The 26817-nt window shown below is 34.1% G+C and overlaps 3 protein-coding genes across 3 annotated transcripts in view; 1 reads left to right on the top strand and 2 right to left on the bottom strand.

Moving 5' to 3' along the window:
• Positions 1 to 496: 496 nt before the first annotated feature.
• Positions 497 to 26817, bottom strand: part of LOC133191259 (histone-lysine N-methyltransferase 2C-like) — a 70688-nt gene continuing 44367 nt past the window's right edge. Inside the window, exons 50-58 of the mRNA XM_061327014.1 lie at positions 25245 to 25399; positions 24914 to 25069; positions 24516 to 24743; positions 23978 to 24019; positions 17426 to 17510; positions 17061 to 17180; positions 8287 to 8460; positions 5982 to 6074; positions 497 to 2074 (exon numbers count right to left, since the gene is read on the bottom strand). Coding sequence (XP_061182998.1) covers positions 588 to 2074; positions 5982 to 6074; positions 8287 to 8460; positions 17061 to 17180; positions 17426 to 17510; positions 23978 to 24019; positions 24516 to 24743; positions 24914 to 25069; positions 25245 to 25399 — 2540 coding nt within the window. The 3' untranslated portion in view covers positions 497 to 587. The remainder of the gene's footprint in view (positions 2075 to 5981; positions 6075 to 8286; positions 8461 to 17060; positions 17181 to 17425; positions 17511 to 23977; positions 24020 to 24515; positions 24744 to 24913; positions 25070 to 25244; positions 25400 to 26817) is intronic.
• LOC133191258 (uncharacterized) lies at positions 8807 to 14589 on the top strand. Its single transcript, XM_061327013.1, has 12 exons — positions 8807 to 8991; positions 9277 to 9432; positions 9603 to 9704; positions 10904 to 10993; positions 11187 to 11463; positions 11576 to 11858; positions 11973 to 12209; positions 12366 to 12442; positions 12534 to 12638; positions 12731 to 12945; positions 13150 to 13314; positions 13432 to 14589. The coding sequence occupies exons 3-12, from the start codon at positions 9616 to 9618 to the stop codon at positions 13691 to 13693; spliced, it is 1800 nt and encodes a 599-aa protein (XP_061182997.1). The 5' UTR covers positions 8807 to 8991; positions 9277 to 9432; positions 9603 to 9615; the 3' UTR covers positions 13694 to 14589.
• On the bottom strand, positions 14650 to 15470 carry LOC133191540 (P2X purinoceptor 7-like). Its single transcript, XM_061327288.1, has 3 exons — positions 15411 to 15470; positions 15029 to 15268; positions 14650 to 14924 (listed from the first exon to the last, which is right to left on the bottom strand). The coding sequence occupies exons 1-3, from the start codon at positions 15450 to 15452 to the stop codon at positions 14661 to 14663; spliced, it is 546 nt and encodes a 181-aa protein (XP_061183272.1). The 5' UTR covers positions 15453 to 15470; the 3' UTR covers positions 14650 to 14660.

The raw sequence follows: 26817 nt of genomic DNA, 5'->3' as shown, positions 1-26817 counted from the left end.
AATATTAAATATTTTCTCTCGGCATTCTCCACTTCTGCAGCAAGAAACCTGGAGTAATGCATCACATTTTTTTTACCTTGATTTTTTAGCTATGACTAAATGAGCCCTACATCTACACTACAGTCAACCTTTTCTCTAAGCAACCAATACGAGACCAAATTTATACTAGAGAGCTTGTTACATCAATATTCAGTATTTATGACCTTGATCAATTGACCTTTAACCTTCTATCACCTACATTGAACTTATTCTTTATCTATTTTAATGGACACAGTGATTAATTTACAGTGCCTATATTGTACAGCTGTCAGACCACTGGTGCATGAAGTGAAAGGTTCGAACAGATGTTTACTATCTCAAATAAAAAGTTTGAAACTTTCTGATACTTTCTTGAAATTGTCTTCACGATCAGTTCCAACTTTCAAAAAAAAAAGTCTTGAATACATCACCCATTTTCACTTACTTAACATTGGTAAAACAATAGTAAGAAATTAAGTGTATTGCAAAATTTTTTATTTGCAGATCTAATAAAAGTCCATTGTTATATACATTAACTTTGTAAATCACATAAATACACATTTAATACATCACTGGTTATTATCTTTACTACTGTCTGTATGTGCTGTGGGACTAGTCTTTTCTCTTAGCTCTGTTCCCTCTGACACTGAAGATTCTGACACAGTAGTCATGTTTTGAACATTATTCAAGTCAGAAACCTGAGAGGGTTGACTAACATTAACAACTTGTACATTCGTGTTTGATAGGTCAGCTGCAGATGCACTCACATCAGTTGCTGGTGGTAAAGCAACATGAACAGCAGATGGATTCTGAGAAGCAGACTGTACATGGCTTGCTGGAACATTTGAAACCAAGTTTGTCACAGTTTGAACAACAGAAGTCTCTATTCTGGAGGAACTTTCCACAGATGTAACACTTGCTGGAGAACTTACATTTGATGTAGCTAAAGGATGATTAACACTTGGAGAAGCTGGAGGGGTACAGCTGGGATATCCTGAAGAAATGGGAGTGGGTCCTTGCCGAGAAGGTATATGTTCCTGGCCAGGATGAGAAGGTGGCCTAGATGGAGGTCTAGATACACCTGGTGAACCTTGGCGAGGTGAGTACCGTCCAGGAGATGGTCCAGCTGTTTGTGATGGACTAGCTTGTCTTGGAGAATATCGCCCTGGAGAGGGCGTTGTAGACTGCCTAGGGGACATCTGGTTTTGTGATGTTCCTCGAGGTGCACCACCAAAAGCAGCTTGTCTGGGTGACATCCTTCCATGAACCTGGTTATATGCATTAACATAAGACAGAGGAATCATTCCCCTGGGAGACATTCTTTCCTGACTATTTGGAGGAGGAAGTTGATGTCCTTGCATAGTTGATACAGGGGGGTATGTTTGGGGTGGCATATGTTGGACATGTGAGGTGACACTTTCTGTTTCTTTAACAATATTTATTGGTGTTGGAGCAGCCTCCACTTCTGAGGCACTGATTTGGGCTTTATCATGAGAATGCACTTGATCGGACTGAACACTTCCTTCAGCTGTTTTTGACGAACTCTCTGTAGTTTGAGGAGCTGAGTCAGATTCCTGAACATGAGCAGCAGAGTCTGTTTGCTGACTTTGAGATGGAGCACTATGTACCTGGGGTAGAGAACATGCAATAGCTGCACTCTGAGGAATACTTTGATGAATCATCACATTCATTGGCAAGATAGGCTCCTCTTGTTGGTCTTCTGTATCAGTGTTTTCACTTTGGTATGAAGGTTGAGCAATAGCTGTAGTGTATGTATTGCTAGGACCAGAGACACATGTTGAAGGAATCGCCAGAGAACTGGTTCCAGGATCCGGTTTCTTTGTTCCCGGTTTCTGGTCATTTACTGTGACAGACGGTGATGTTTCACTACCTTTGGCTTTTCCTGGTGATTTCTCCATGGCCTCGAGTTGATTTCGAGCTGTCAAGCCTGCTGTGTTGTTTAGAATTTCCATAATGCGTTTTTCTGTCTCAGACTGCGGTGTAAACTGGACTGGAGGTCTTGGCTCAGTGGCTCCAACATTGGTTGCTGCTGTGCCTGAAAAGAGAAAAACACAAAATTCAGTTTGAAAGTTCTTTAAAATGCCTTGTAAAGCATGAAACCAATTAAGCTTTGTAGTAACTAAGATAAATCTTGTGGAATCACATTAATTAATGGAGACCAATTTTCATGAACTGCTGAAAATTTCCATGAAGATTCAATTTCATGGGGGGAAATTTCATTAAAATAAAGCTTAGCCTATAGATTAGTGTTTGTTGAGGTTGTGAAAAGGTGGGTAAGGGGTACCCACTAATCCACAAATAATGGTATTACAAACTTGTACATTTCTATAAAAATCATTTTTTGTCTGTAAAGTTCTTTAACAATATAAAATTTGCAAAACTAAAATACAAAGAACTGAAGTTGAACACAAAATATAACTTAATCCAGATTATCAAAAATCTATGTGCCATTTACTAAACAAGAAAGTTTTGACTATGCATGCCATATTTCACACAACAACAATGGAATTCACCAATATACTTATTTGAAAAATATGATACTTTTTTTTTCTAAAGGATAGTATTGGTGTTAAATATCAGGATGGTTAGTTAATGCAGATACTCCCTGAAAGAGATAAATGAAGCATAAAACTGTGTAGATAACAATTAGTTATAACCAAAAAACTTGCAGTTCTTGGTTGTAATGGATTAAAGAACCAGAAACTCTGCTGGTGCTTAAATGTGCCTTATTTTTTTCATTGTCAATGTCTGTAGTACCTGTAACTATTTCTTAAGGTTTAGATTCAAGAACATTTTGGAAGGGAAGGGGGAGGGACCCTTTTCTGAGGGGAAGGTGGGGAGCCTTTTTACTTCTGTTCAAGTGGCTGTAATATTCCTCATTGCCTTAGGCCTCAAGTACCAGAGACTATTTATCCTGTAGCTGAAAGTACTGAACACTCTTACTATGAACTTCAAAATCAGACATTTTTTAATGCAACTTTTTTGGTTCTGGCATTTTCTGTTATCTAAAAATTATGGCCTCATGATACGTTCCTCAAATATCCAATTTTGTATCTCTTTGTAACATACTGAAAATACTTATAATGGAAACACCATCCTCATGTATCTTGCACAAATGCTTGGTTATGCACCTCAGTTTTTTGTGAGGAATCTTGTTTTAGTGGCAATACTTCAATCACAAGTTCTTGGGTAAAGTTATATTGAGGAATGTCTTGTCTGACCTTAAACACAAATGTGTCCATCATGATTGCAAAACAAACTTTCATCTAATATTTTGAAACTTAAGCAACTTTATCAAATTGTCAGAAAAATCTTAGAGAGCTGTTGATAAGTCAGACATGCTGTTTACTGAAATTGGAATTGAATTAATCCCATATTATTAAACAAAATCTTTAGCTGATATAAAACTTTGAATTAAATCACAGAATATATCGATAAATACCAGTGTATAAACACATTTCTCATTCATAATAAAGAAAGTCTCCAAGCATACGGAATCCAGTAAAATCAAGGACTTGCCAAATCTTAGTTGAAATCAGAGTACCTACCCTCAGGGGTACATCAAAGCATGCATCTCAGTAAGTATCCACAGATGCACCATATCTACAAGTTTGGTTTGGATGCCCTTTGGCATAGACCAGAAAAGTGACCTAAAAGCTGAGCTTAACCCCAACAGAAAATGTGATTCCAGTAAACATCACTATTTACAACTTCTTGGCTTGGAGTATATAATTCAGTATTTAAAATATTACTATCCATCTCTCTGTGCAACTGTGTTTGGGCCATAACTTTGTAATTAAGAAACAATGAAAGCTCATACTTGACACAAAGATTGCTTTTTACCTAAAGGTGTGTCATAGCCTTGACCCAAAATCATTCTGGGAAGTTCAAGGTTACTGCCAAGAAAAGTGTAAAATTTCTGTCTGGGCTATAACATTCTAATGGAAAATCTCTGGAAGTTTAAGTCATTCTGGCAAGTTCAATGTCACTAGCAGAAAAAGTGCATTATCCGTATCTAGTTCATAATTCTCCACTGGATAAATATTGGAAGTTTATGCATCAAAGATTACTCATGAACTGAGGGTTTGTCATGACCTTGACCCAAGGTCATTTTGGTAAGTTCAAGGTCACTAGCAGAAAAAGCATAAAATTCATGTCAGATCTGCAACTCTTCCATGGAGAAACATTGGAAATTCACACTTGACACAAAGATTACTTATGACCAGAGGGTATGTCATATTCTTGAACCAAGGTTGTTTTGTCAAGTAATGTATGGGCACTTTACAAAAAAATTGCAGCAGGGGGTCAAATTTTGTGAGCTCAGTCGCAGTACATCTAATTGTTCCTGTAATGAAAATTCATGAATAACATAAATTTTTTCCATATGTTATATTCTTTATCCTTTTCCAATAGAAGGCGTGCCTCTTGCAAGTCGACAAGGAAAATCAAAAGAACAATGAAAGATTCCAAATGTGAAGTTTGCCTTTCATACTATGTCTCAATGCTTGGTTCAACGTATTTACAATTGAAGAATACAGACCCGCCTTTTGTTTTCCTCATTTTTTTTAATCAAAAAGGTGAATTTTGAAATTTCTACAAAGATTCATGTGCAATATTATAGACCCTATAGATGCTCACTGGAACCATACATCTTTTGGTGAAGTTCATATGATTTTTCAAATTGCATCTCTTTTTGATCTTTTGATTGAGGACAAGAAATCTACATATTCTTGTATCCAGTAAAACCTTACCTGTTACGTGTCAATGAATATGGAGAAAAAAAAGAGAGAGAGAGAAAAAAAATAAACGTCCTTAAAATAACATACTGTCAGAACAGAAAACACACAGAGCACTAACATTCATATTAAGTTTCCAAAGCACTTGGAATTTGATGGAGAAAGTGAACAATGCAGGAGGTAAGGCAAACTAAGAACACCTAAAATTCAAATCTGTCCCAAATCACTTAATAAGGAAGCATGCAAGTAAATCTTCATACATCACAACAAAATTATACTTTTGATTATACTATATATAAATATGACGATGACACTTGTTAAAAAAATAAAAACAACAAAAATCTCTTATAATTCCTGTGAAAAAGCAAAGAAACGTTAGAGCTACGAATACACTGCACAACACAGATACACCTAGCGGCACACTTTTTTGATGGAATGCTTGTTGTAGTAGGTATGGTATTTTTGACTTGGTAGTATAAGGAAATAGTTAAAAGAATCTGCAGAAGAATTTGAGTGTGTAGCTCTACCGTTTAAAATCTTGCACAAGTTCCTGTTAAGATTAATTGAGTGGATCGAAAGTAATTTACGCAAAGACAAGCAAGATATAAAATCATCTATATAGCAAAAGCAGGAGGAGAAGGGAAAGGCAGATAGTTAATTCTTGGTATAAGGTGTTATTTGTAGCACATTATATGATTATAAAACATTCTCAAACAGGCATCCTCTCTATCTACTAATTAATTGTCCATTTCCATCTGCTTTAATATATTTAATTACTTACATATAGTTGTCAAACAAAGAATTCTCTTATAGTATTTTATCAAACATTTTTCTCATTTTAACCTTGAAGAATTATTTTCTAAACTTAAAAAAATATTTTTGTATATATCAAATTTCTGTTAAATAAAACTAGATATATTAAGTGACTTCAAATAGTTTTGAAACATTTCATATGGACTTTTCTCCCTTTCATAAACAATACTCCACGCAAAAAAAAAAAAAAAAAAAAAAAGATATGAGATAAACATTGAATATTATAAGGAGATAGTGAGGTTGTGCATTTTACCCTTGCCTGAGTAATTTGTAATAGAGCTTATGCTAAGAAAAGTGCATTACATGTATATGGGATAACAAACTAAACAAAAAATAGTAAAAAGAAAATGTTCAAAAAAGTGTGCCAATCAATGTACTGAGAAATGCCTTTACTTTCTGCAGTTTTCTTCTTCTTTTTACGTTTCTTTGATTTTTTCTCGCCAGATTCCATGTTGGTTACCATTTCAGTGGTAGGTGCAGAAAAACCTGGAACATCCATATTTTTTAATTCATAAATAAATCTCTATCTTATAAATGAAGAAATCAAACATTTCTGAAACCTTCAATTTAGAGCAAAACTACATTAGATCTTTATTTGTGTTTCATGTAGAAGAGAGCACAATGTAGTGGTAATTGAATCATTTTGTCCATTCTGATTAAAGGACTTAGAGGCAACAATGTTCACCTCCCCAATAAATCACCAAAACGTACAATCCCCCTCCCCAATATATCACCAAAACATACAATCCCCTCCCCAACTCCCAAATTCATCAGTCTACACAACTTGTTCTTGAAAAAAAGTCAGCATTTCATTATACCTCTACTTCTTGTTGTAAATCTGCCTTGGCAATGGGATCATACTTGGCATGGACATGAATCAACTCTACATATTGCAGAACTAGAAAATTGATAAAGTCAGGAGTCGATAATAAATACCAATATACCAATACTGTCCACCTTTGGTTGGCCTACCAACCAAAATATAGGTTTCTTTCCTTGTTATTTGACTGTGTGATATGGTCTTCAGTCAGGACTTGAGTTATAACTTCATACACAAAAGTGTTGAGAAAAGTAAATAATCTTGACTTTTTCATCTTGACATACACATTTGATGTCATGACCCCAAAATGTTCACCTAAGGGTTCATTCCTTCTTTAACAATCCTCTATTTAAAGATTACAAAGTATTTGTTTAACGGCTTCATACACATATATTGGGAGATGGACAGACAAATCAGTTATTAAGTACTATAAGGCATCTGCATAAGCCTAAGTGAGCTGAAATATTTTGCCTAAGCAATATTAATTAAGCAACAAGATGATGTCTGTGTGAAATCTGAAATTCAAAATCAATTCATCTAAAAAAAATGTCTTTTTTTCAAAAACAAGAGGCCCATTATCCTGAGAGTCACCAGACCAACTCAGCTCACCTGGGAGTGGACTCTGGTTTCATGTGATACAAATTTTACAATTTGGGGAGGACTTCATATTTAACATTACACTGCATGAAACTTGTCTTTAAGATGCTGAATCTGATTTAAAAAAATGAAGCTGTCATTTATTGTCATTAATTATATAAAATATGATGATTAATTTGCTAAATTTAATTGAGTATTTAATAGCATTCAGTTTTCAATCTTAGAAAACCAAATTATACAATCAAATCATTATCCTGATTTAGGATAAAGTTTGTAATGCCTGTGGAAGAGGCATTATTTGTAGGGAAAATACCGGTAGTCCCAAAGAATTGACACTGTATCAAGTATGTAAAATATAAACTACCAAAAATTACAATCATTTGTACAGTCCGATGAAAATAATCAATAACAGCAACCAGAAAACCAACACACTATAATCAATGTTTGTGACCATAAAGACCAAAGAGATATTAACCACTACTGAACTGAAAAGATTCAACAAACCAAGATGACCATTCCCTGATTCTACCGTTTTAAAGAGTAACTTGAGAATTCATCTGCAGGTTTACAAATTTCCTAAAATGATCCTCTACATAACTAATGAAGGAAAAACACAAGTAAAACCACCAGTGCTGTAAAAAGCTTTCATCAAAGAATATGTTTGACATTTATAGCTACTAGTTATCCAACTGATGACAATAAAATGTATTATCAAATTTATCACTAAAAATGACTTGCATTTCTCATTCAAAGGTAAAATACTAACAATACAATAATAGTAATCTGATTACTAAATCCTATTATGTGTTTTTCTAAACTTGCTGTTAAGAGAATTTACAGGAATCTATGAAATGACACAAACTATTTTTACTTTTATAGTAAATGATACTTTTACTTTTATAGTAAATGATACTTTCTGTGTCACTGAAATGTATAAATAACCCTTTTTTTCCATGACAGCACTCAAGTATTAATGCAAATAATCATTTTCTAGAGTACTAAAGCAGCCAAAACCAAATGATTCACTCAGTGAATCCCCTTACTAATGTAGTTTGACTATAAAACAATCCTAGTCTGTGTTAATCCAAATTATCAAGTCTACAAGATTCTGTTCATTTATAGCAAATTGACTTGGGAATAAATGAGAGCTGTTGATTATAAAAATAGGTTGTTTTGAGGGCACATCATTAAGGATTCTCAGGAAACTGTCAGTAAAAGGTCAGGACCAACCAAACACCCAATATCCTTGATTTAACACATGAAAGCAAACCCTGTACTTGCCTGCTTGGTATGGGATTTGTGGGTGTGGTCCCCCCTGGGGGCCCTCCACTTGGCCCTGGTTCATGGGTGTGTACATCCTTGGTTGAAAAGGGTGTCTAGCAGCAGGGTCTTGTGGTGGTGGTGGGGGACCAGGCATTCGAGCTGCTGCTTCAAAAGGCATACGCTGCCCAGGACCTGGTGAAAAGTTAAGTTCAAGGTGCTTAAGTCTGTCTTATGGAAAATATAGTTACTTAAAGCAATATAAGCTGTCAGCGGCGGCAATTTTTTTTTAATCACGAATGTAGCACGAAAACATTTTATCGATCTGAAATTTAAAATTATAGACTAAATTTGAACTCATTGAAGGTCTAAAATAAGTCGAAAAAGAGAAAAATAGCCGTTCATGAATTTTTGTCTTGCAAGACAATATTTCCCCGACGTAGTCAGAAATATGCAAGTGACCTCTGGGTCAAACGCTCGGAGACTGATATTCGTACTGATGTACGCATGTGCAGCTTGTCGGAGATGCAGAGCAAAGATGTCGGGAAAACGTGGTGCGAAGATTAAATTAACGGATTCGGCGAGAAAAAGGAATAAAAGGGAAGCGAATGCTAGGTTAAACAAAAACAAAATATATATTGGAGATCAATACGATCGTTGGACGGAGCTGCGGACAAAATTATCCGTGAAAACAAATATCGAAGTTGCAAAGATTCTGCTTGACAAGTAAGTGTGTACAAGTTTAATTATAGCCAATTTAATGCAAGATACTAGTATAAATGATTGGAGAAAACTCTTAGTACCTTACTTGACTTGTAAGCATCATTTCTTATTCAGCCGATGTTAGTTTTTTGTTGTAATATACAACAAATAAGTATCTTCGTAAGCCAGTTGATAGCGTAAATATTGTGAGGCACGGAAAGGGTAAATAACCAAACTCTGTTAAACGTTTAGATAACTATACAAGATATTTATATAATTATGTTAAACGTTTAGATTTCATTGTTCTAGCTATGAAGCTAAGGATGAGCAAAAATATACAAGTGTTCCTGCTGGAAAAAACTTCAAACCCTGTGTTACATCAACGCCTGGTCCACCAGCTTTGAAGAAAATATGTATTGTTCAGTCTGATTTGTCTGACATTTCACCAGATGAAGTGGGAAAAGAGTAAATATCCAAGCTTGTTTTACATTTGCAAAATTTTGAGAAGTATTTGTGTCAATTTTTGAATACATATATAATTACCAAAAACATTCTAAATGGAGTTTTGAAATTATTATCATTATTATTATGTAGAAAATTTACTTTTAAAAAGAAAATTTAAATAATATTTTCAGTGTTGAAAGTGCTATGTCTGGCATTGAGGAAATTGCAGAACCTACAGATCCAAGGACTAAGAGCTTTAAGCCATTTTCAGACAGTTTTGTGGATCCTTTTAGGTTTGACAACATTGCTCTTTTGTCACACATATTAAAAATGTTTCTTTCTAAGGCCAATAAAAATTAATTTGTGTGATGTACTCCGACTGACCTGTCAAAATTGCCCTTACCCTATCTTTTCCCCAGTACTTTAAATTTTAAATGTTTTTTTTTTTTTTGGGGGGGGGGGGGGGGGGTTCAAGGGAAATAGACATTGTTTCATTTTAAAGGTTTATAATTCTCTAAGATACTTTTTAGCTCACCTGAGCTTTTCTGATCGAAATTTGTCCATTGTCTGTTGTTGTTGGCGTTGGTATCGTAAACTTTTCACATGTTCATCTTCTTCTCAAGAACCAGTGGGCCAATTTCAACCAAACTTGCCACAAAGTATCCTTGGGTAAAGGGGATTCAAATTAAAGGCCAACCCCTTTTCCAAGGGGAGATAATTATGAATTCGTGAAAAATTAATGGCATCATTTAAAATTCTTCTTCTCAAGAACCACTGTGCTTGAAAACATGAAACTTAAATGGAAGCATCCTCAGATAGTGTAGATTCAAGTTTGTTCAAATCATGACCCCCGGGGGTAGGGTGGGGCAACAATGGGTAGTCAAAGTTTTACATAGGAATATATTGGGAAAATCTCTAAAAATCTTCTTCTCAAGAACAGCAAAACCATGATTGGTCATAATTATATGGAAGCATCTTTAGGTAGTGTAGATTCAAGTTTGTTCAAATTATGACCCCCAGGAAAATGCAGGGGCATATTTGTCATATTAATTCATAGGCATCCATATGAAGTACATCCCCCCCCCCCCCCCCCCCCCCCCCCCCGAACCACTTTTATATTTAAACTTTTCAGGACTGAATTGATTTCTGCTGTTTCCTAGCCAGAGTGCTCAGGTGAGCGATGTGGCCCCAGTGCCTCTTGTTTGAAATAACATTTTTATAGCAATAAATATTAAATCTGTCTTATCCGGTGTATCATGAAAGCATCAATAAATCTTAAGTTTATGCTTTTTATGACAGTAATTGATGTTAGCTATAGATACTGCAAAAAAAAAAAAACAAAAAACAAACAAACAAAACACCTACCTACATTCCCACCTTGAAAAATGTAAGTCGGAGTACATAAAAAAATATATTATTATTATTAGTGATGGCCTAAATACGTCATGTATTATTTTAGCATGAATGATTTTGATATATGCATTTTTATTAGATTGACAATGAGTGCCTCTGAACTGACATGCGAAGAAAATGACTCTTCTGATGATGAAGAATATGAGCCAAGTTTCCACCTGTCTTTAAAGTAATTTTTATTAGAATTATTATTTACTTAGTAATATAAAATTTAATTAAAAGAGGTTAAATATGTTTAATCATTGTAAATATTTCAGATAGCATGAAACATACTAATGGGAAAAATTATTGGTAATTGGTTCATTAAACTGTAATAACATAAATTTTATAATTTTGTTATGTTTTTTTTATTCTCTCTATAGACTTGACCATGGTGTGACGCTAGATGAGTCGGATTCAGAAGAGATTGAGGACGATGAAGAAAAATTTGTAGAACATGCTGAGTATAGTTGTCTACCAGTTATACGCAACAATGATGAAATTGAACAACTGGTCCATGATTGTCCAGCCATGGTTTACATTAATCAGCTGATTACCTTGGCAGAAACAGGAGTCCCTAAGATTTGTAGGGTGAAAGGATGTGAAGCTCAAGTTCACATTTCATCAGAAGTAGTGTCTTCAGCTGTGTACCTGAGATGGGTAATGAACTTCAGTATAATTTTAAAAGAATCATATATAATACATATTGTGACAAGGCATCATTCACCTTTCTTTTTGAAATACAAAGGCACTTTTTAAATTTCTGTTCCAGGTCTGCACAAACAATCATGAGGCACACAAATGGTGTTCGCAACCTCTTCTTAATAGACGGGTTCACAGTGGGGATGTTTTAATCTCAGCAGCTTTACTGGCGTCAGGAAATAATTTTCAAAAGATTTCCCTGTTTTTTAAGTTCCTGAAGCTCCCCATTCTGTCTGTCTCATCATTTATAAAGATACAAAGAACCTATGTCACTCCAACAATTGAAGAAATTTGGAAAAAGCATCAGAATGATATTCTAGAAGAATTCAGAGGAAAAGATGTTGTTGTTCTTGGTGAGTACAATATCAACCAAATGCTTGTATTGTTTGTTTTGTCAAGAAGAGGATATATTTAAATTTTCTTTTATTTTGATTATTTGTTTTTTTTTTTTTTGTTTGTTTGCTTAGGCGATGGTCGTATGGACAGTCCAGGTCATTCCGCACAGTACTGTACGTACACATTTATGGAAAATGAAACCCACAAGATACTGTGCTTAGTGACCATGGACAAGAGAATGACAGGAAGAAAAAGTGCAATCCTTGAAAAGGCGTGTTTTCAGAAGGGCCTGCAGTTTCTCCTTGAAAAAGAAATAAATGTGGTGGAAGTGGTGACAGATGCACATGTGCAGATTGAAGCTTTAATGAGTATGTGTCTTTGTATACTTCTTTGTTTTTTTTTTTGTTGTTTTTTTTTTCTTTTTTTAAAGCTTAAATCTGTAATTAGGATTTTTTTCTGATTTTTCTTTAGGGATAAATATATAAATTAGATTTACTGTAGCTATCATCATGTTTTTATAACAGAAAAAGATTACCCAGAAATAAAACATTCATTCGACATCTGGCATGGGTCAAAAAACCTTGGGAAAAAACTAATAAAGGTGAGACAATTTAAGATTTTTATTTTAAGAACATTTTCAAAATTTGGAAAAATGCTAAATGAGTAAACTGAATTTTGAACATTATTTTCAGACTGGACAAGAAAAATCAAAAAAACCAATATTACAGTGGACAAGAGAGATAGTAAACCATTTTTGGTTTTGTTCCTCTGTAGCAAATACAGAAGAAGAGTTTATTGTAAGTTTGAACTGTAAATAGAAAAACCACTTGATTCAGTTTGTGTTAATAGAGAGTGAAAAAAAATAATTTTAGACTGTTCTTCTTTTCAGGGCATTTGGTTTGGAGTCATACATCATGTTGTGAATGAGCATGAATGGATTTTGCCATACAGAGCAGGAGCAAAAAGTTCATGCCAGCATGGTCCATTAACAGAGGAAAGGAACAAAGATTGGCTTGAGGCAGGATCCCCAGCACATGTTGCCGTGCGTGAAATTGTTAGGGACAAAAGACTAATAAAGAAGATTCCTTACTACCTTAATTGCCGGTATACACAAAATTGATTGTATACTACATTTTTCTACAGATATTTTCTATTTATGCATATCCAATTATAATGTTTCCATTAGAAAATGAAAACACAAATGTGATATATATATAACAGATTTCTTAAATGTTAGATTAAAACTTTTCAGGAAGGTTTCACCATGTATATAGTTTATTTAGTGATTTTTTTTTTTTTTTTTTACAGAAGTACAGCCGCTTTGGAGAACTTTCAAAACCTTATTTTGAAGTACTCATCAAAGCGCCATTCTTACACACCTCCAGTGTACAGAGCGAGAAACCTTGTTGCTGCACTGGACCACAATGCAAATTGTGACAGAGAAGCTGCCAAAAGAAAAGATGGATCACTAAGGTTTCTTTTTGTCTCATTCATTTATTTTTTAAGTTAAAATCTACAATATACCATTGTAAATTATTTTGCTGACTAGGTTGGAATGCATTTTGAAATATATTGAATCTTGTACTTTAGGCATCAGCGGTACTACAGCAAAAAAAGTGGAAGATGGTCTGCCTACCCAGTAAGAGAAGAAAAACAATATCCATATGCAACTGACATCATGAAACTGTGTCTTCAGAATAGGATTTTTGACCCTGTTGGTATGAACAAGCCAGTTGTCCTTGATGTGGAGGATCCACGACGTGTGTCCGAGACCCTAGCTCCTGTTGCTCCACCGCCAACTGAATCTCTGGTGGCAGAGAAGAAATCTCGATTTCTCCATGAGAGCATTTAATTAGTCAGAATCAAGAAAAGAGACACGTCTCTGATCTTGTTTAATATTGCAATTTTGAACATTTACCTGTAACAACAAGAAGTCGGTGAGCGAATGCTCACTAGTAATACCCCCACTCTGATGTGAATATACACTCTCATGTTGACATCGAATTCATGCAAAAATGAATCCTACCATATGGCATGCCTAAACAAAGATTGTGCTAAAATTTCAAGCATCTGCGCAGAGTAGTTGCTGAGAAAACTGCGACGGAAATTTGGTACATACAGACGCATGGATAAACAGGAAGTTGACATCGGATTCAAACAAAAATGAATCTACCATATGGCTTGCCTAAACAAAGATTGTGCTAAAATTTCAAGCATCTGTGATGAGTAGTTGCTGAGAAAACTGTGACGAAAAATTTGTTAGTGACAGACGCACGGATAAACAGGAAGTTGACATCAGATTCAAATAAAAATGAATCCCACCATATGGCATGCCTAAACAAAGATTGTGCTAAAATTTCAAGCATCTGTGATGAGGAGTTACTGAGAAAACTGCAAAAAAAATTGTTTTGGAGAGACACGGAACACACAGACATACACACAAGGGTAAAACAGTATACCCCCCACTCCTTTGGAGTTATGCAAGCTACTTATAACAAGGATAATGTTGCAATCAAAAAACTTTTTAGATTTATGATATGCAATTTTCTGAATTGCTTGGATACTTTGAACATTTATGTTATTGCAGAATTTTGTAAATTTGTAAATAATACCTTTAACTCTGACACCCAAGTAACTCATCAATAGGTGTTTGATACAGTCTTTTAAATATGACATTGCATGTTTTGCTTTTTTTGTTCTTTTCTTTTCACATTGATGAATGAAAAATGATACATAGTATTTCAAAGATTTATTCAATGTTTAATTAACCTTATTGTTATATAAAAACAGCAATATGTGAAAATCAAATGTTGTCTTTATCAATCTAAGACTCCTTCTATGTATCCCACATATTGACCAGAAGGTTCAGGATATTGGTCTCGAATTTTCCATATGCAGCAGCTGGGAATGACCTTTCGGTTTCCAGCTCCAAGACGGCCATGCATCCACATAACATATTGTCTGTAAGCTGTATGTCGATGAGCTCTGTTGTAGTTGTCATCTCTAGGTTCTGCCAAAGCATCATTCCTAAATCTCATGGCAACTTCGAGAACCAATTCATCTAGCACTATGGTATAGAAATCCTATACATAATAGACATTACACTGACTGTTTATCTTCACCTTTTTTCATATCTAGTTGGTGTATAATAATATTTTGATCAGAATTTGAAAAAATGAAAACTTACAGCTAATTTTGTGTGACAGTTCTGGGGTATTTTTCCACAGCACAGTTTTTCCCTCTCGGTAGGCATCTCCCTACAGTTATTGCAAGAGCACCAGTCTGGAACCGCAGGGCTATTCCCTGGTGTTGGATCCCCATTATCATTTGCAGTCTTCAGGACATCCATCAATAATGAAGGCTGTTTCTTGCAGACTAACTTGAGAGTTTCCTGTAGTGCAGCCAAGTCCATATTGGAAATACATTCCTGAAATTGAAGTGCTTGTTTTAAAAGAATTTTATTGATATTTATAAGCTGGCTGAAATAAGAACTTTATATATTTCAATTGATATAGACATTGATATAGACATTTTATAATATATAAATATTAATATATATGTGTATATACTTCAAGCTGAGATTGTCTGTCCCGTCGAGCCTGAGCTGCCATTTCCAGTCTATTCAAGCCAGCTGGCTGCACGCGCTGTCGTCCTCTGCACCTTCCACGTCCTCGACCTCTCAAAACCTAAAATCATAAACAACACTTCATTTGTTTTTTATGTTTTATTTGGGGGGGGGGGGGGTAGGGGAGGAGTAGAACTGCACTACTACCTCAGTAGCTTTAAACTGTCACATTTTTTTGGGAGAGGGGGTAAAGAGTTTAAATAATTTGCTCCTACCCCAGTAGCTCTAGGCTGTCTGCCTCTACCACGCCCTCTTCGTCTGACATTGGATATCTCTTCATCTGATGAACTTGGTGAATTTGGTGAAACACTCCTTGATCTTGATCCATTTGATAACTATAAAATTAGTACGAATATAATCAAATATGATTTCAAAAATTATTTTTATTTTTTACATTCAAGTAAAACCCACAGTACCTGGCCATATGTGAGCCATATTTTTTTTCCACTATATATTTCATTGAAAATCCATTTTTCTAAAATATTATTGCAGTGTCTTTTGTTGCTTATTTTTATAACTAAAACACATAAATGTAGAATTTGTTTGCAGATTCTTCACATAATTTCAAAATAATTTTATCTGTAGTGTAAGAATTGCATTGATATAACATGTCAAATGTGAAAGTAAAATTCCAAGACTCTAATTTACAAGAAATCATAATTTGAGGTAAGAAATTTTTGTCTTGAAAAATTCATGAATTATTCTCACTCTCAGTGATTAGTGTATCATTTTGTTTTGCATTTTGAGACAAGAAAATTTGAACTATTCTGTATTATTCAGAAAAAAAATAATGGAAATTGGACCTCATAACATTTTTTTTATTAAAAAAAAAAGGTTTTTCCATGAAATATATAGACTGAAAATGCTGTTATGACTCACTTATTGCCATGATTATACTACATACACGTGTTGACAGAGAAATAATATTCTCAGCAAACTTACATAAACTTGATCTATGCACAATTTTTTATAGGCCTAATGGTTAAAATTTTTATTACTTTTTTTTCTATGCAGACACTAAAAAAGAAGTTCAAATTACTTGAGAGTGCAATAACTAGGCAAATAGGAGCGTAAAACGCGACTTGCACTTGCAGCATCTTACACATTCTACTGATCTGGAGATAGAAATCCCGTTGGGGGCCTCTTCATTTATGCAAACGTCACTCTATTTTCTGTTTAGCCTGTTATGCTTTCGGTGAGGCTTATTTAAGTTTTTATGCAATACTGTGAAAGAAACAACACTTTAAAAATGTTAAAGAGTAAATTTATCACGTACCTCTGATTCTTCCATCTTCGATTTGATAATGGATTCAGCATCTTGCACGCGCTGCTTAATACTCGGTTATCTCCGTATCCCGTCCCGAATATTAATTACCGGTGGCTGGAGAGACGGTCAGTTCAAACAAACGATCGATTTAATTAATGTATTTGTGTATACGCAACAGCTGTAGTTTACTGATACTTGCAGATTATCTATTTCTAACACATTATTGTTAATTAGCCTCATCAAATTGGGTTAAAAAATTGCCGCCGCTGACAGCTTATATTGCTTTAACTGAAGCTCACAAGTAATGAAAGTGGATTAAATCTGTACCAGGAAATCGTTGCATAGGGTCACCCGGCATTCTTGGGGCAGGGAATCGTCCACTCGGGTCATATGGCACGGTTCTGGGATCAAAGTACTGGGGCATCTGTCTCATCATTTCAGGTTTTTCTGCATTATTAGAAACACTGATAACTTTTTCCAAGGCATATAAGATTTGGATGAGGCATCAAATATTTGTTACAATGAATGATATGTTAATTCAACTTGCATCAAACGTACCTCGATATAATCAACATGGCATACATTCTTATACTATTTGATAAGTATACCATCAGAATCTTTAACAAAATATTATACTGTATTGAACCAATATTACATTATAAAGGTTTGATGGGAAGGTTGATCTGTAGTACCTGTATCGGGCAGTGGCTTGGGTAAGCTGTAAACTCTCTCTCTTTGTTCTCTCTCTTGATACTCCTCACTGAATGGGTTATTGTCCTGAAACAAATGACATTCAGATTTACTCAACAAATTCTTTTCAGAGGTAAGAAGGACTTCCACAATGTTACCTTGTACCAATGTATGACATTAATCCATGATTTTTCAAAGTAAATAAGATAAATTTGTATGGGAACCTAAACCCCCTCCAAATTCTTCTAAAGCCCATTTTTCTTAGATCGTCCATGGATAAATAAATAATTGTCATCTTCATTATTTATTTTGTCTACCATGCTTATGAATTCTGGGGAGATTAAATATTGACAGGTTATTTACATTGATTTAAACTTATAATTTATATAAACAAGGATTACAAAAAAGAAAATAATGGAGAAAAAAATGCACAGTGTAATATGTACATGTAAATATATAATGACAAGAAAATGCAACATATTTAGACCATGTTTATACCTAACAATAATATTTTTACACACACCCACACTCTATGGCACCACATTTTCTGGTAACAATTTGTAATTCCTATCAAATGCAATATTTATGACTGACTTTCTACAAGCAATAACACATTCCATCTCCACTGCTTTGGGACATCTTACTTAAGGTTAGATTACTACAATTACATTAATTTTTTACCTTTCTTTCACAAACTTAAATCTTTTTTATCTTTCTGACAGTTAAGACATCTTAACTCACTTTAGCTATATTACACGGACAAGGAAAGATTAATGTTTTTGTAATACCTGTAGCTGATTTCCAGAATTCATGGTGACAAGTAACAATTCATATCATTTCACATTTATCTATTATCTTACACTTTTTTTAAGAAGTCTGGCATGTTTTGACAATCCATAATGAAGTCAGACTTCTGAGAATCTGACCTTATTGTTGTTCAGGTACACAATCTGGACTGTATGCTGGTCAATAATGTTACTAATTTTAAGAACATGCCTCCACTAAGATAACCCAGCTTTACTATGTGACATGAGGTCATTTCAGAAAGTGGAAATATATTTCAGTTTTTTCAATGGTTTCACTAGACTAAAACTTGATAGTACAGTTTTAATTGTGGTGTGTCCTTCCATCAAGTTTAAAATTATTTTCAATAAAATAAAAATGTTAGAAAGTTAAATTTTCATAAGCAACCTCCTGTTAAGTTTGAATTTCATTTTCCAGATGCCTGAGGAATTCATGACTTGATAACATTTACAATATTGACAAAACATTTTTTTAAAAATTGAAATACCTTCAAAAACATTGTATTTGAAAAGAAAAATTTGATTTTTTTTTAAACTATACAATAAGACACACATATATATGTATTTTGAAATACTGCAGTTCACAGGTGTTAGCATAAGCAAACTAAACTTGTGCATGTTTTAGAGGAGCAATAAAAGAAAGCAATTACAACTTTATGTCAATTTTGGGAGGGACCAGACACTGTTTACCAATAAATTTTAACAAAAGAAACAAACCTTTACCACAGGTAATCAAGTAGCCCATTTCTTTTTTTTAATGCAACAGTTCTCTTCAAACAAAGATATAATCATTATTAAGCACATCTAAATGTTTGCAAAATATCTTTCCTTCTTATAACTCTTGTATTAGTGAGGACATAAAAACATATCTATCAAGATGCTTTTCCTACACCAAAGGTCTGTAAACAGACTGCCATCCTCTTTATAAGATTATTTTCCCAGTGAGTTAACATAACAAGATGGTAAAAAGGGAAATACAGTACAGGCAACGCGGATCCCGTATTAGACCGCGTCCCCTCCGCGGTATGTTAATCCTTTCCGCGTTACACCGTCGCGGGTTTTGATCGCGGTACTACCTGCGACCGTGTGTACACCGCGGCGGGGCCAGCTATCGTTATTCTTCAGCTTAGATATTGTTACCTGTAAAGTGTTGTTGATTTTTAATAGCGTCGAAAAAGGGGGGGGGGGGGGCGGGGGTAAGCCATTAAAGATTACAGCCTACATTAATTAAATGAATTTTTAATTCAATTTTTAAGTATTATCAAATTGTATAATAATTATTTTTTATCTATCTTTTTTTAATAGTCACAAAAAATTAATTAATTCTCAAATTTAAAAGGGAGCTTATAATGCCAGTGCGTGTGGTAAAATTGGATGAAATATCGTCAGCTGAATTATCGTATTATATATAAAATTTATTAAAATGATAAATCAATAATTCCACCATAATGATCATGAAATTGCTAAATAAATAATATACCTTATAATAGTAGCATTAGATTTTTTAAAAATGTCATATCGTTTTTTCTAAAATGCATTAAATACAGTGTTCACCATTTGCCAGTGCAGTTGTGTTCTCGATTACACGTAGTTATGCGTTTATTTGTCTGCGAGATTCTATCACAGTCATTGTTTTTTGGAAGAAAAAAAATGCCTCTGTATACAAATCTGTTATAAATATAAGCATGAAAAATGATGCTGGATAGAGATGGTAACAGTATGATATTAAAGAATAAACAAGTGTACATTTAGCATTAACTTCTGACAAATATTATGCGGTAAAGATGTAAGATTATAGAAGAAATATCAACATGTTCTTTTTTTTTTTTTTTTTTTTAGAGCACAGTAAATGAACTTATTATAATCAGCGATAGGCTACAATAGGGGTGCAACGATACACTAACCTCACGGTACGATACGTATCACGGTATTCAGTTCACGATACGATACGTATCACGATACATGACAAGGTTAAAAAGACTTTCAAGTTTGTCATATTTTTTTTAAACTTGACAGGGTTATATAAAATGTTCATATTTTTTTGATAATAATTAAAATAAAATTTTGTTAACTTGCATTGGATTGTTGGGTACATCTTTGAGTTTTGGCAATATTCTAAACCAATGATGAACGTTTACAGGGAACTACGGGGACCTTTCCTTATAATCTTCCTTTTAAATTGGAATGAAAAAGGAAGACATTCATTCTTTTATTCCTTTTATTTACGTAGAAAACCAGTTGTCATATTTCTCGTGTTAACATGTTTTAGTCAACAAGACAGTGAATTTTCATCGAAATACACACGTGATGAAATATCGTGTATTACCAAAGAATACGTTTAGATCTAAAGGGTTTATCATTTGTCTTAACATCTATAACATATAGTCACATTAAGTCCTTCTCAGTTTTAAATCTGAGGTCTGTAAGATGCTGGAGATGAGTTTAACTTCCGTTAATGCGTTATATTGGTGACCTCACGTTTTGCGCGGAAGCCATTTTGAAATTGTAAAAAAGGAAACAAAACGAACGATTCGGATAATTCTGGACCGATGGAACCGAACCGCGATATCAGTTTAGCGTATCGTGAATTGAACCGTGGAAAAATATACCGCGATATACCGTCAAACGGTTTATCGTTGCACCCTTAGGCTACAAGTTTTCAGGTGTCTGTGTAACTGGCCTATACCCTTACGAAATACCTGTAATTACGAAATACCTGTAATACTGTCAGATTGCGTGATCTTACATCAGCGATCTAGTGGAATCAATCTCATCAAACAGTTAGTTTTAGTGTCGGTGGCTATAACTGTTCCCGTGTTCTTCATAAATTGGCAGAATTAGACAAAGATAACTGGCCAATAAACTTATAAACCAGCTACAGTAAATTCTATCTATTCACAGAATCGACTATGAAACTGAACAAAATTTGATTCACAAGAAATTTCATTTAAATTATAACATGAATATTTTGTTTTTATTCGATGGACTTGATAAATCAATAAACTGATGTCAGGAAAAACTATGCACGTGCCGTAACATTCTATCCCTCTCTCTTGAAATTCTACTTACATGTACAGGTACATGTATAAACAAGGACGTAAACAAAATATGTATACTTATAAAAACTAATAGATTTGATTTATTTATTTTTATTCAAACTATATTAATTAATATGTGTCGTATGACTAGACAAAGATGTGCACATTCAGAGAGATTTACCCCAGGTACTCTAGGAAACTCACACTTGTGAAACCCCCAGGGCATGGCGTTTCGTGCTCTGGTCTGCTAATCTCTATACAGAGGAAATGATCGCGGCTAATACTTAATACACAAAGAAACAAAGTTTGTTAAAGTTAACGTTAGCATTTGATTTTTACCTTGAATATTATTGAAAATAAAAGTGTTGTAAGTGTAATATCCCCCTTCATTTTATTTTTCTGTGGAGTTCATCACCATGCATGCACATCCTATGTTTTTATTGAACTTGTAAAGGAGAAATAATTAAATAAAAACAAAAAAATCATCGTTTACCAACGAAATAAATATCAAGGTGAGGAAAAGATTATATTTTTTATTGATAGCTTGTAAACCGTTCATGTGCCCACCTACTGCATACTCTTGCCTTCGAATATTACGGCTTTCCGGTAATTTGACACTTTCAGAAAAAAATGCTCGCACATTTATACAATAAATCGAAATTAATTAAATGAATTATAGTGTTCTAAATTTGTTAAAAATACAAAAACTTAAACAATATAAAGATGTACCTTTTTTTCATAGGAATGTTAAAAGTTGTTAATCGGAACTCGCACTGACTATTGTTTAGCATGTGTATATCATTATTGCAGTTTGCATATAATTTGAAAAGACGTTTTAGAACTAATAATTCCTATAATATTTAATTTTGTTTCATGCTAAACTCTCAAATAACACAGCTTATATAAATATTTTAAACAAAAGATGTCGCTTAAGTATTGATACATGTATATAGTTTTAAAAACATAAATCAAAAAAGTTTATAATATCCTCTGCTTTACAAAATCTTTTTTTGGAGTATGTTTATTCTTTTTTATTCATCGTTGCAAAATAAAAGAAAATACTTTAATAAATAAACATACACTGGTTATTTTTTGTTACTACAGGGAGATTTCGCAAATTCTCGTTCGGGGAGATAACTCCCGTTTGTTTACGTTACTAATTGATCGCTGATTTATCCGCGGCGGGGACAGGTAGTTGATGAATTTCCCGTGAAGGGAACGCGGTTTACCTGTCTCACCTGGCCAAATCCCGCGTCGTGTTTATACCGCGACGGTGCGCGGAAAATACCGGATCCGCGTTGCCTGTACTGTATATACATTCTGTCCTCCCCTGCTATTTCTGTGAAATATATCCCCCTCACAACGAGGTAGACAAGCACTTCATGACATCCTGATCTTCATTTTACCAAATCATTATGTATATTATATGTATCTCTCATAGAATATCCATTACAGAAATTTAATATTACTTAGTACTCACAATTTAAACAAAAGTATTACTTTATGTTTGCTCTTTAGTTTCAAAAACTAAACAAGATACACTGTAGGAATGTTTTTTTCATGATTAAAAAAAATTAATATTGCACAAGCAAGTCATAAGCTTCTCTGACTTGCCCTAGCATGTTCTCTTCTAATACCTTATATCAGATTCAATGGTAATTATTTTCCATCTTGATGCAGGAGTGAACTTCCACAGAATCATTATAGTACAACAAGCAAGTGTTTTTTAATTTGTTGTCTTTAAATAATGTAACTTTGGTAAGCATTTGACCAATCTAACTCATTTAACTCCAGCATTTCAGACTTAACTATTGTACTCATGTCTCATAATCTCACACTATCTATGGTACTCATAATCTCAGGATTTCAGACTTAACTATGGTACTCATAATCTCAGGATTTCAGACTAACTATGGTACTCATAATCTCAGGATTTCAGACTTAACTATGGTACTCTTAATATAAGGATTTCAGACTTAACTATGGTACTCATAATCTCAGGATTTCAGACTTAACTGTGGTACTCTTAATCTAAGGATTTCAGACTTAACTATGGTACTCATAATTTCAGGATTTCAGACTTAACTATGGTATTCATAATCTCAGGATTTCAGACTTAACTGTGGTATTCATAATCTCAGGATTTCAGACTTATCTGTGGTACTCATAATCTCAGGATTTCAGACTTAACTATGGTACTCATAATCTCAGGATTTCAGACTTAACTATGGTACTCATAATCTCAGGATTTCAGACTTATCTATGGTTCTCATAATCTCAGGATTTCAGACTCATAATCTCTGACTGAATATGACCTCATGCGTTACCTTTCATGTTAGTGGTCTGCATTCTTTGCCTTGAAAATTGTGTCTTAGTAACTTAATACTTACAACATAAAAAGCATTCCTATATATTCTGATTAATTCTGAAGAAAAACTATTATAAAACGTTACTTCAAGGAGGATGCTGTATTAAACTGACCAAAATTACACATAAAAATAAACAATAAACGGGATAACAATGTATACTCCAAGACACCCCAAATGTTACGAGAACAACATGACATATTAAACAACAGATAAACTGATATAAAAAAAGGTCTATCCTAGGATAAAGTGTTGAGGGGTTATTTGTTGTCAGCGATTTGTTAGCTGAAGCGTTTGTTGTGTGTGTCATGCTGAGGCCTGTTACAGAGAAAATGTGACAATCTCACCTGTATGATAGCTTTGGGCCCTGCCACTTTAGTCTTGTTATCCTGAATAGTAGGGACATGAATTATCTACTATTTGGATTATCATTGGTTAGACCATCAAAATGCTACATATACCACAACCATCCACAGTCATTAATAGAAAGCTTTCTCATTCAGTGATTTCATTAATTATTCACTTAGCAAATGCACAAAATTACAGTCATTCTTCTAAGCAGTTTGCTTCACAGCAAAAAAAACGTTAAATGCTCTGAATGTCTTTCTTTTTTTAACAGACACAAAATGTGCAATACTATGTGATAATAATAGATGAGATTTATTAAAAACAAACATTTAATTTCATTCTTTTTGAATCATATTCAGTGGAAGAATTTTGTCCACAAAACTTGTTCAAAAAATTTCAGTTTCATAAAAAAAAAATCATTCTTACGATTTTTAAAAATATTTTTTCTGAAGAATTTTTTTTTCTCAGACAAAATCCTGCCACCTTTGTTAACAATCACATCACCTCAAATGTACAAAGTGATAAATAATGACTTACTTCTACCACAGTGTGTTGTGGACGAGGAGCTGTCGCAGGCATCTGCTGTGACTGTCGGAGTCGATCCTGCATGTACTCATCATAAGCCTGCCTGGCCGAGGCTGTCAGGCGAGCAGAGCCCTGCTGGCCTGGGATTCTAGGCTGTAATCCTCCTGTAGGAATAGGTATGATGGCAGGACCTGTTGTGGGGGGAATCTGACTGAAAGCCCAGTCTTGGCCATATCGTTCCTACAAAAAGAATAGGATATTTCGATTGAATCACCAAAACATGAATCTTTAAAGCACACTTCTAGAGCTGTAAAGAAATTCTCTATGTACATATCTGGAAAAGTTAACATGTAAATAACCTTCCTCACACACTTACTCTTGTATAAATTGCTTGACAACTTTTCCCTTACCCTTTTCTTTGTACGGTAATCTGTGGTCTGTATCTGGTGCTGTTTGGACTGCTTGCGGAGTCCTTCTAATTGTTTCTGAAGGACTGCCTGCTCCTGTGTCACTCTCTCTAATTCAGTGGCATCATTTGGTGAGGGTTCCCTTCCAGACTTCTTGGCCTAAATAAATCCAAAAAACATCCTCACCATGGTTATCATTAACTTTAACATCTACATACTATGGTTTGAAGCATCTATAAATACTGCTTACTTAGATGTGAAATAAAATGAAAGTTAACATTCATTCTACATTTAGAACAATATGGAAACACAAAAATATTAGAAGAATACATACTTGTCGGTTTCTAGCATTAATTGCCTTTTTGGTTCGCTTGCACTTTCCAATTTGCTGTTCCAATGCCTTGACTTGCATCTCTATATAATTTCCATGCCTCATAAGCCAATCCTCATATTGTTGTTGCTGCCGTTCTAGTTCAGGAGTCAACTCTCCTTTTAAAAAAATAGTTACAATAAATCAGGACCATTAAAGCTGTAAATTCCCGACATTAGATATCAAATCATTCACTGTAGGCATAAATGCCAAGAAAAACGGTCTTCGATTTTAAAATCTTCAAAAAGCACTGTGTAAAATACATCGAAGAAACATATTCTCATCTCTAAGATATATGTAATAGTAAGGAATTAGATACTGTAAATATACTTTTTTCCACAGGGTCATAATTCTGTGGGGTCACAATTTCTGTTCAGTCAGTGGGTAGAAAATTACATGGATTTTCTTGATGGACTTTGAATGTCTTAACGTAGAACCTACATCGTATGACGTCATATCAAGTAAATGAGTTTAGACTGTCTTTTTTGGTGCTAAATCCATTATGACGTCATAATTAATTTAATGTTACTTTTTCCCATACTTTCTCCAAGACTGTCTCATGTAATGAAGTTACACAACTGTAATAATGTGAATGGCATGCAACTATTTTGAAGGCAATCAAAAATCCCAAGAAATCTAAATACTAGTACAACATCCTGATGAAATGTATCTGAGTCAAACATCTGTTAAAAGTTGTGTGTAAATTTTGTAATGTCTCTCATGAAATGACGTGCATTCCCTTTCGTAATTATTTGTTATTCATAATGGTTGGTGTACATGTATAATAATAATGTTTCCCTCAAATATTATCTTTTTAGACAAGAGGCCCAAGGGCCTTAACGGTCACCTGAGTATAATACAACAATTTAGAGGATCCATAGAGTATAAAATGAACTGAAAGGTGAAGCTTTGTTGCCCAAAAGCAAGAAAAATAGGGTGATCAGGATCAACAAAATAATTAGTCTAGTATTCATTAACAGTTCATAAATTAGATTCTAATCTGTTCCCCATTTATCACTATCACCATACAGTATATTAAATAGCAAACTATCAGTGCTTCTGTACTATTTCAATTCCTTGTTAAAATCTCTTACATTGGCTTCTCTTGGTCTTTGATGAACATTTAAAAAGACAAGTTATTTTTGTTTCATTTTTATTTATCTATTACTTACAAGTATATCTGATCATTAAAACTATGAAATGCCTAATGTATTATACAGTAAACATTCTTGCATAATTCTCTTATTAGTCCCCTACCGGTGAAACTGGAGGGGACTATAGGTTTCCTCTGAGTCTGTCCGTCCGTCCGTCTGTCTGTCTGTCTGTCCGTCTGTCTGTCTGTCCCTCTGTCTGTCTGTCAGTCTGTCCCACTTGGTTTTCCGCACTTTTTTCCTAAACGCTTGCAGATATTGAGCTGATTTTTGGTATGTGAGTGTATCTTGATGAGTTACAGATCAAGTTTGCATTTCGTTCCGCTTCATTGATTTTTGACGGAATTACGGCTTTTTCAATTTTTAAGGGTTTTCCGCAATTTTCT

Source organism: Saccostrea echinata, unplaced genomic scaffold, assembly GCF_033153115.1.
Source record: "Saccostrea echinata isolate AGI-Se365-2 ecotype Australia unplaced genomic scaffold, CSIRO_AGI_Sech_v1 ptg000023l, whole genome shotgun sequence".
NCBI classification, from domain to species: Eukaryota; Metazoa; Mollusca; class Bivalvia; order Ostreida; family Ostreidae; genus Saccostrea; species Saccostrea echinata.
Note: the sequence above shows the minus strand (reverse complement) of the source record. Positions and strands in the feature narration are given on the sequence as shown.

Coding starts and splice junctions, on each gene's coding strand:
- LOC133191258 (XM_061327013.1), top strand. CDS start 9,616: ATGTCTGGCATTGAGGAAATTGCAGAACCTACAGATCCAAGGACTAAG. Junction 11,464..11,575: donor CAGCTGTGTACCTGAGATGG/GTAATGAACTTC, acceptor TTTCTGTTCCAG/GTCTGCACAAACAATCATGA. Junction 12,210..12,365: donor GCAGATTGAAGCTTTAATGA/GTATGTGTCTTT, acceptor TTTTTATAACAG/AAAAAGATTACCCAGAAATA.
- LOC133191540 (XM_061327288.1), bottom strand. CDS start 15,452: ATGGCAGCTCAGGCTCGACGGGACAGACAATCTCAGCTTGAA. Junction 15,269..15,410: donor ACAGACAATCTCAGCTTGAA/GTATATACACAT, acceptor CTTCAATTTCAG/GAATGTATTTCCAATATGGA. Junction 14,925..15,028: donor ACTGTCACACAAAATTAGCT/GTAAGTTTTCAT, acceptor TATTATGTATAG/GATTTCTATACCATAGTGCT.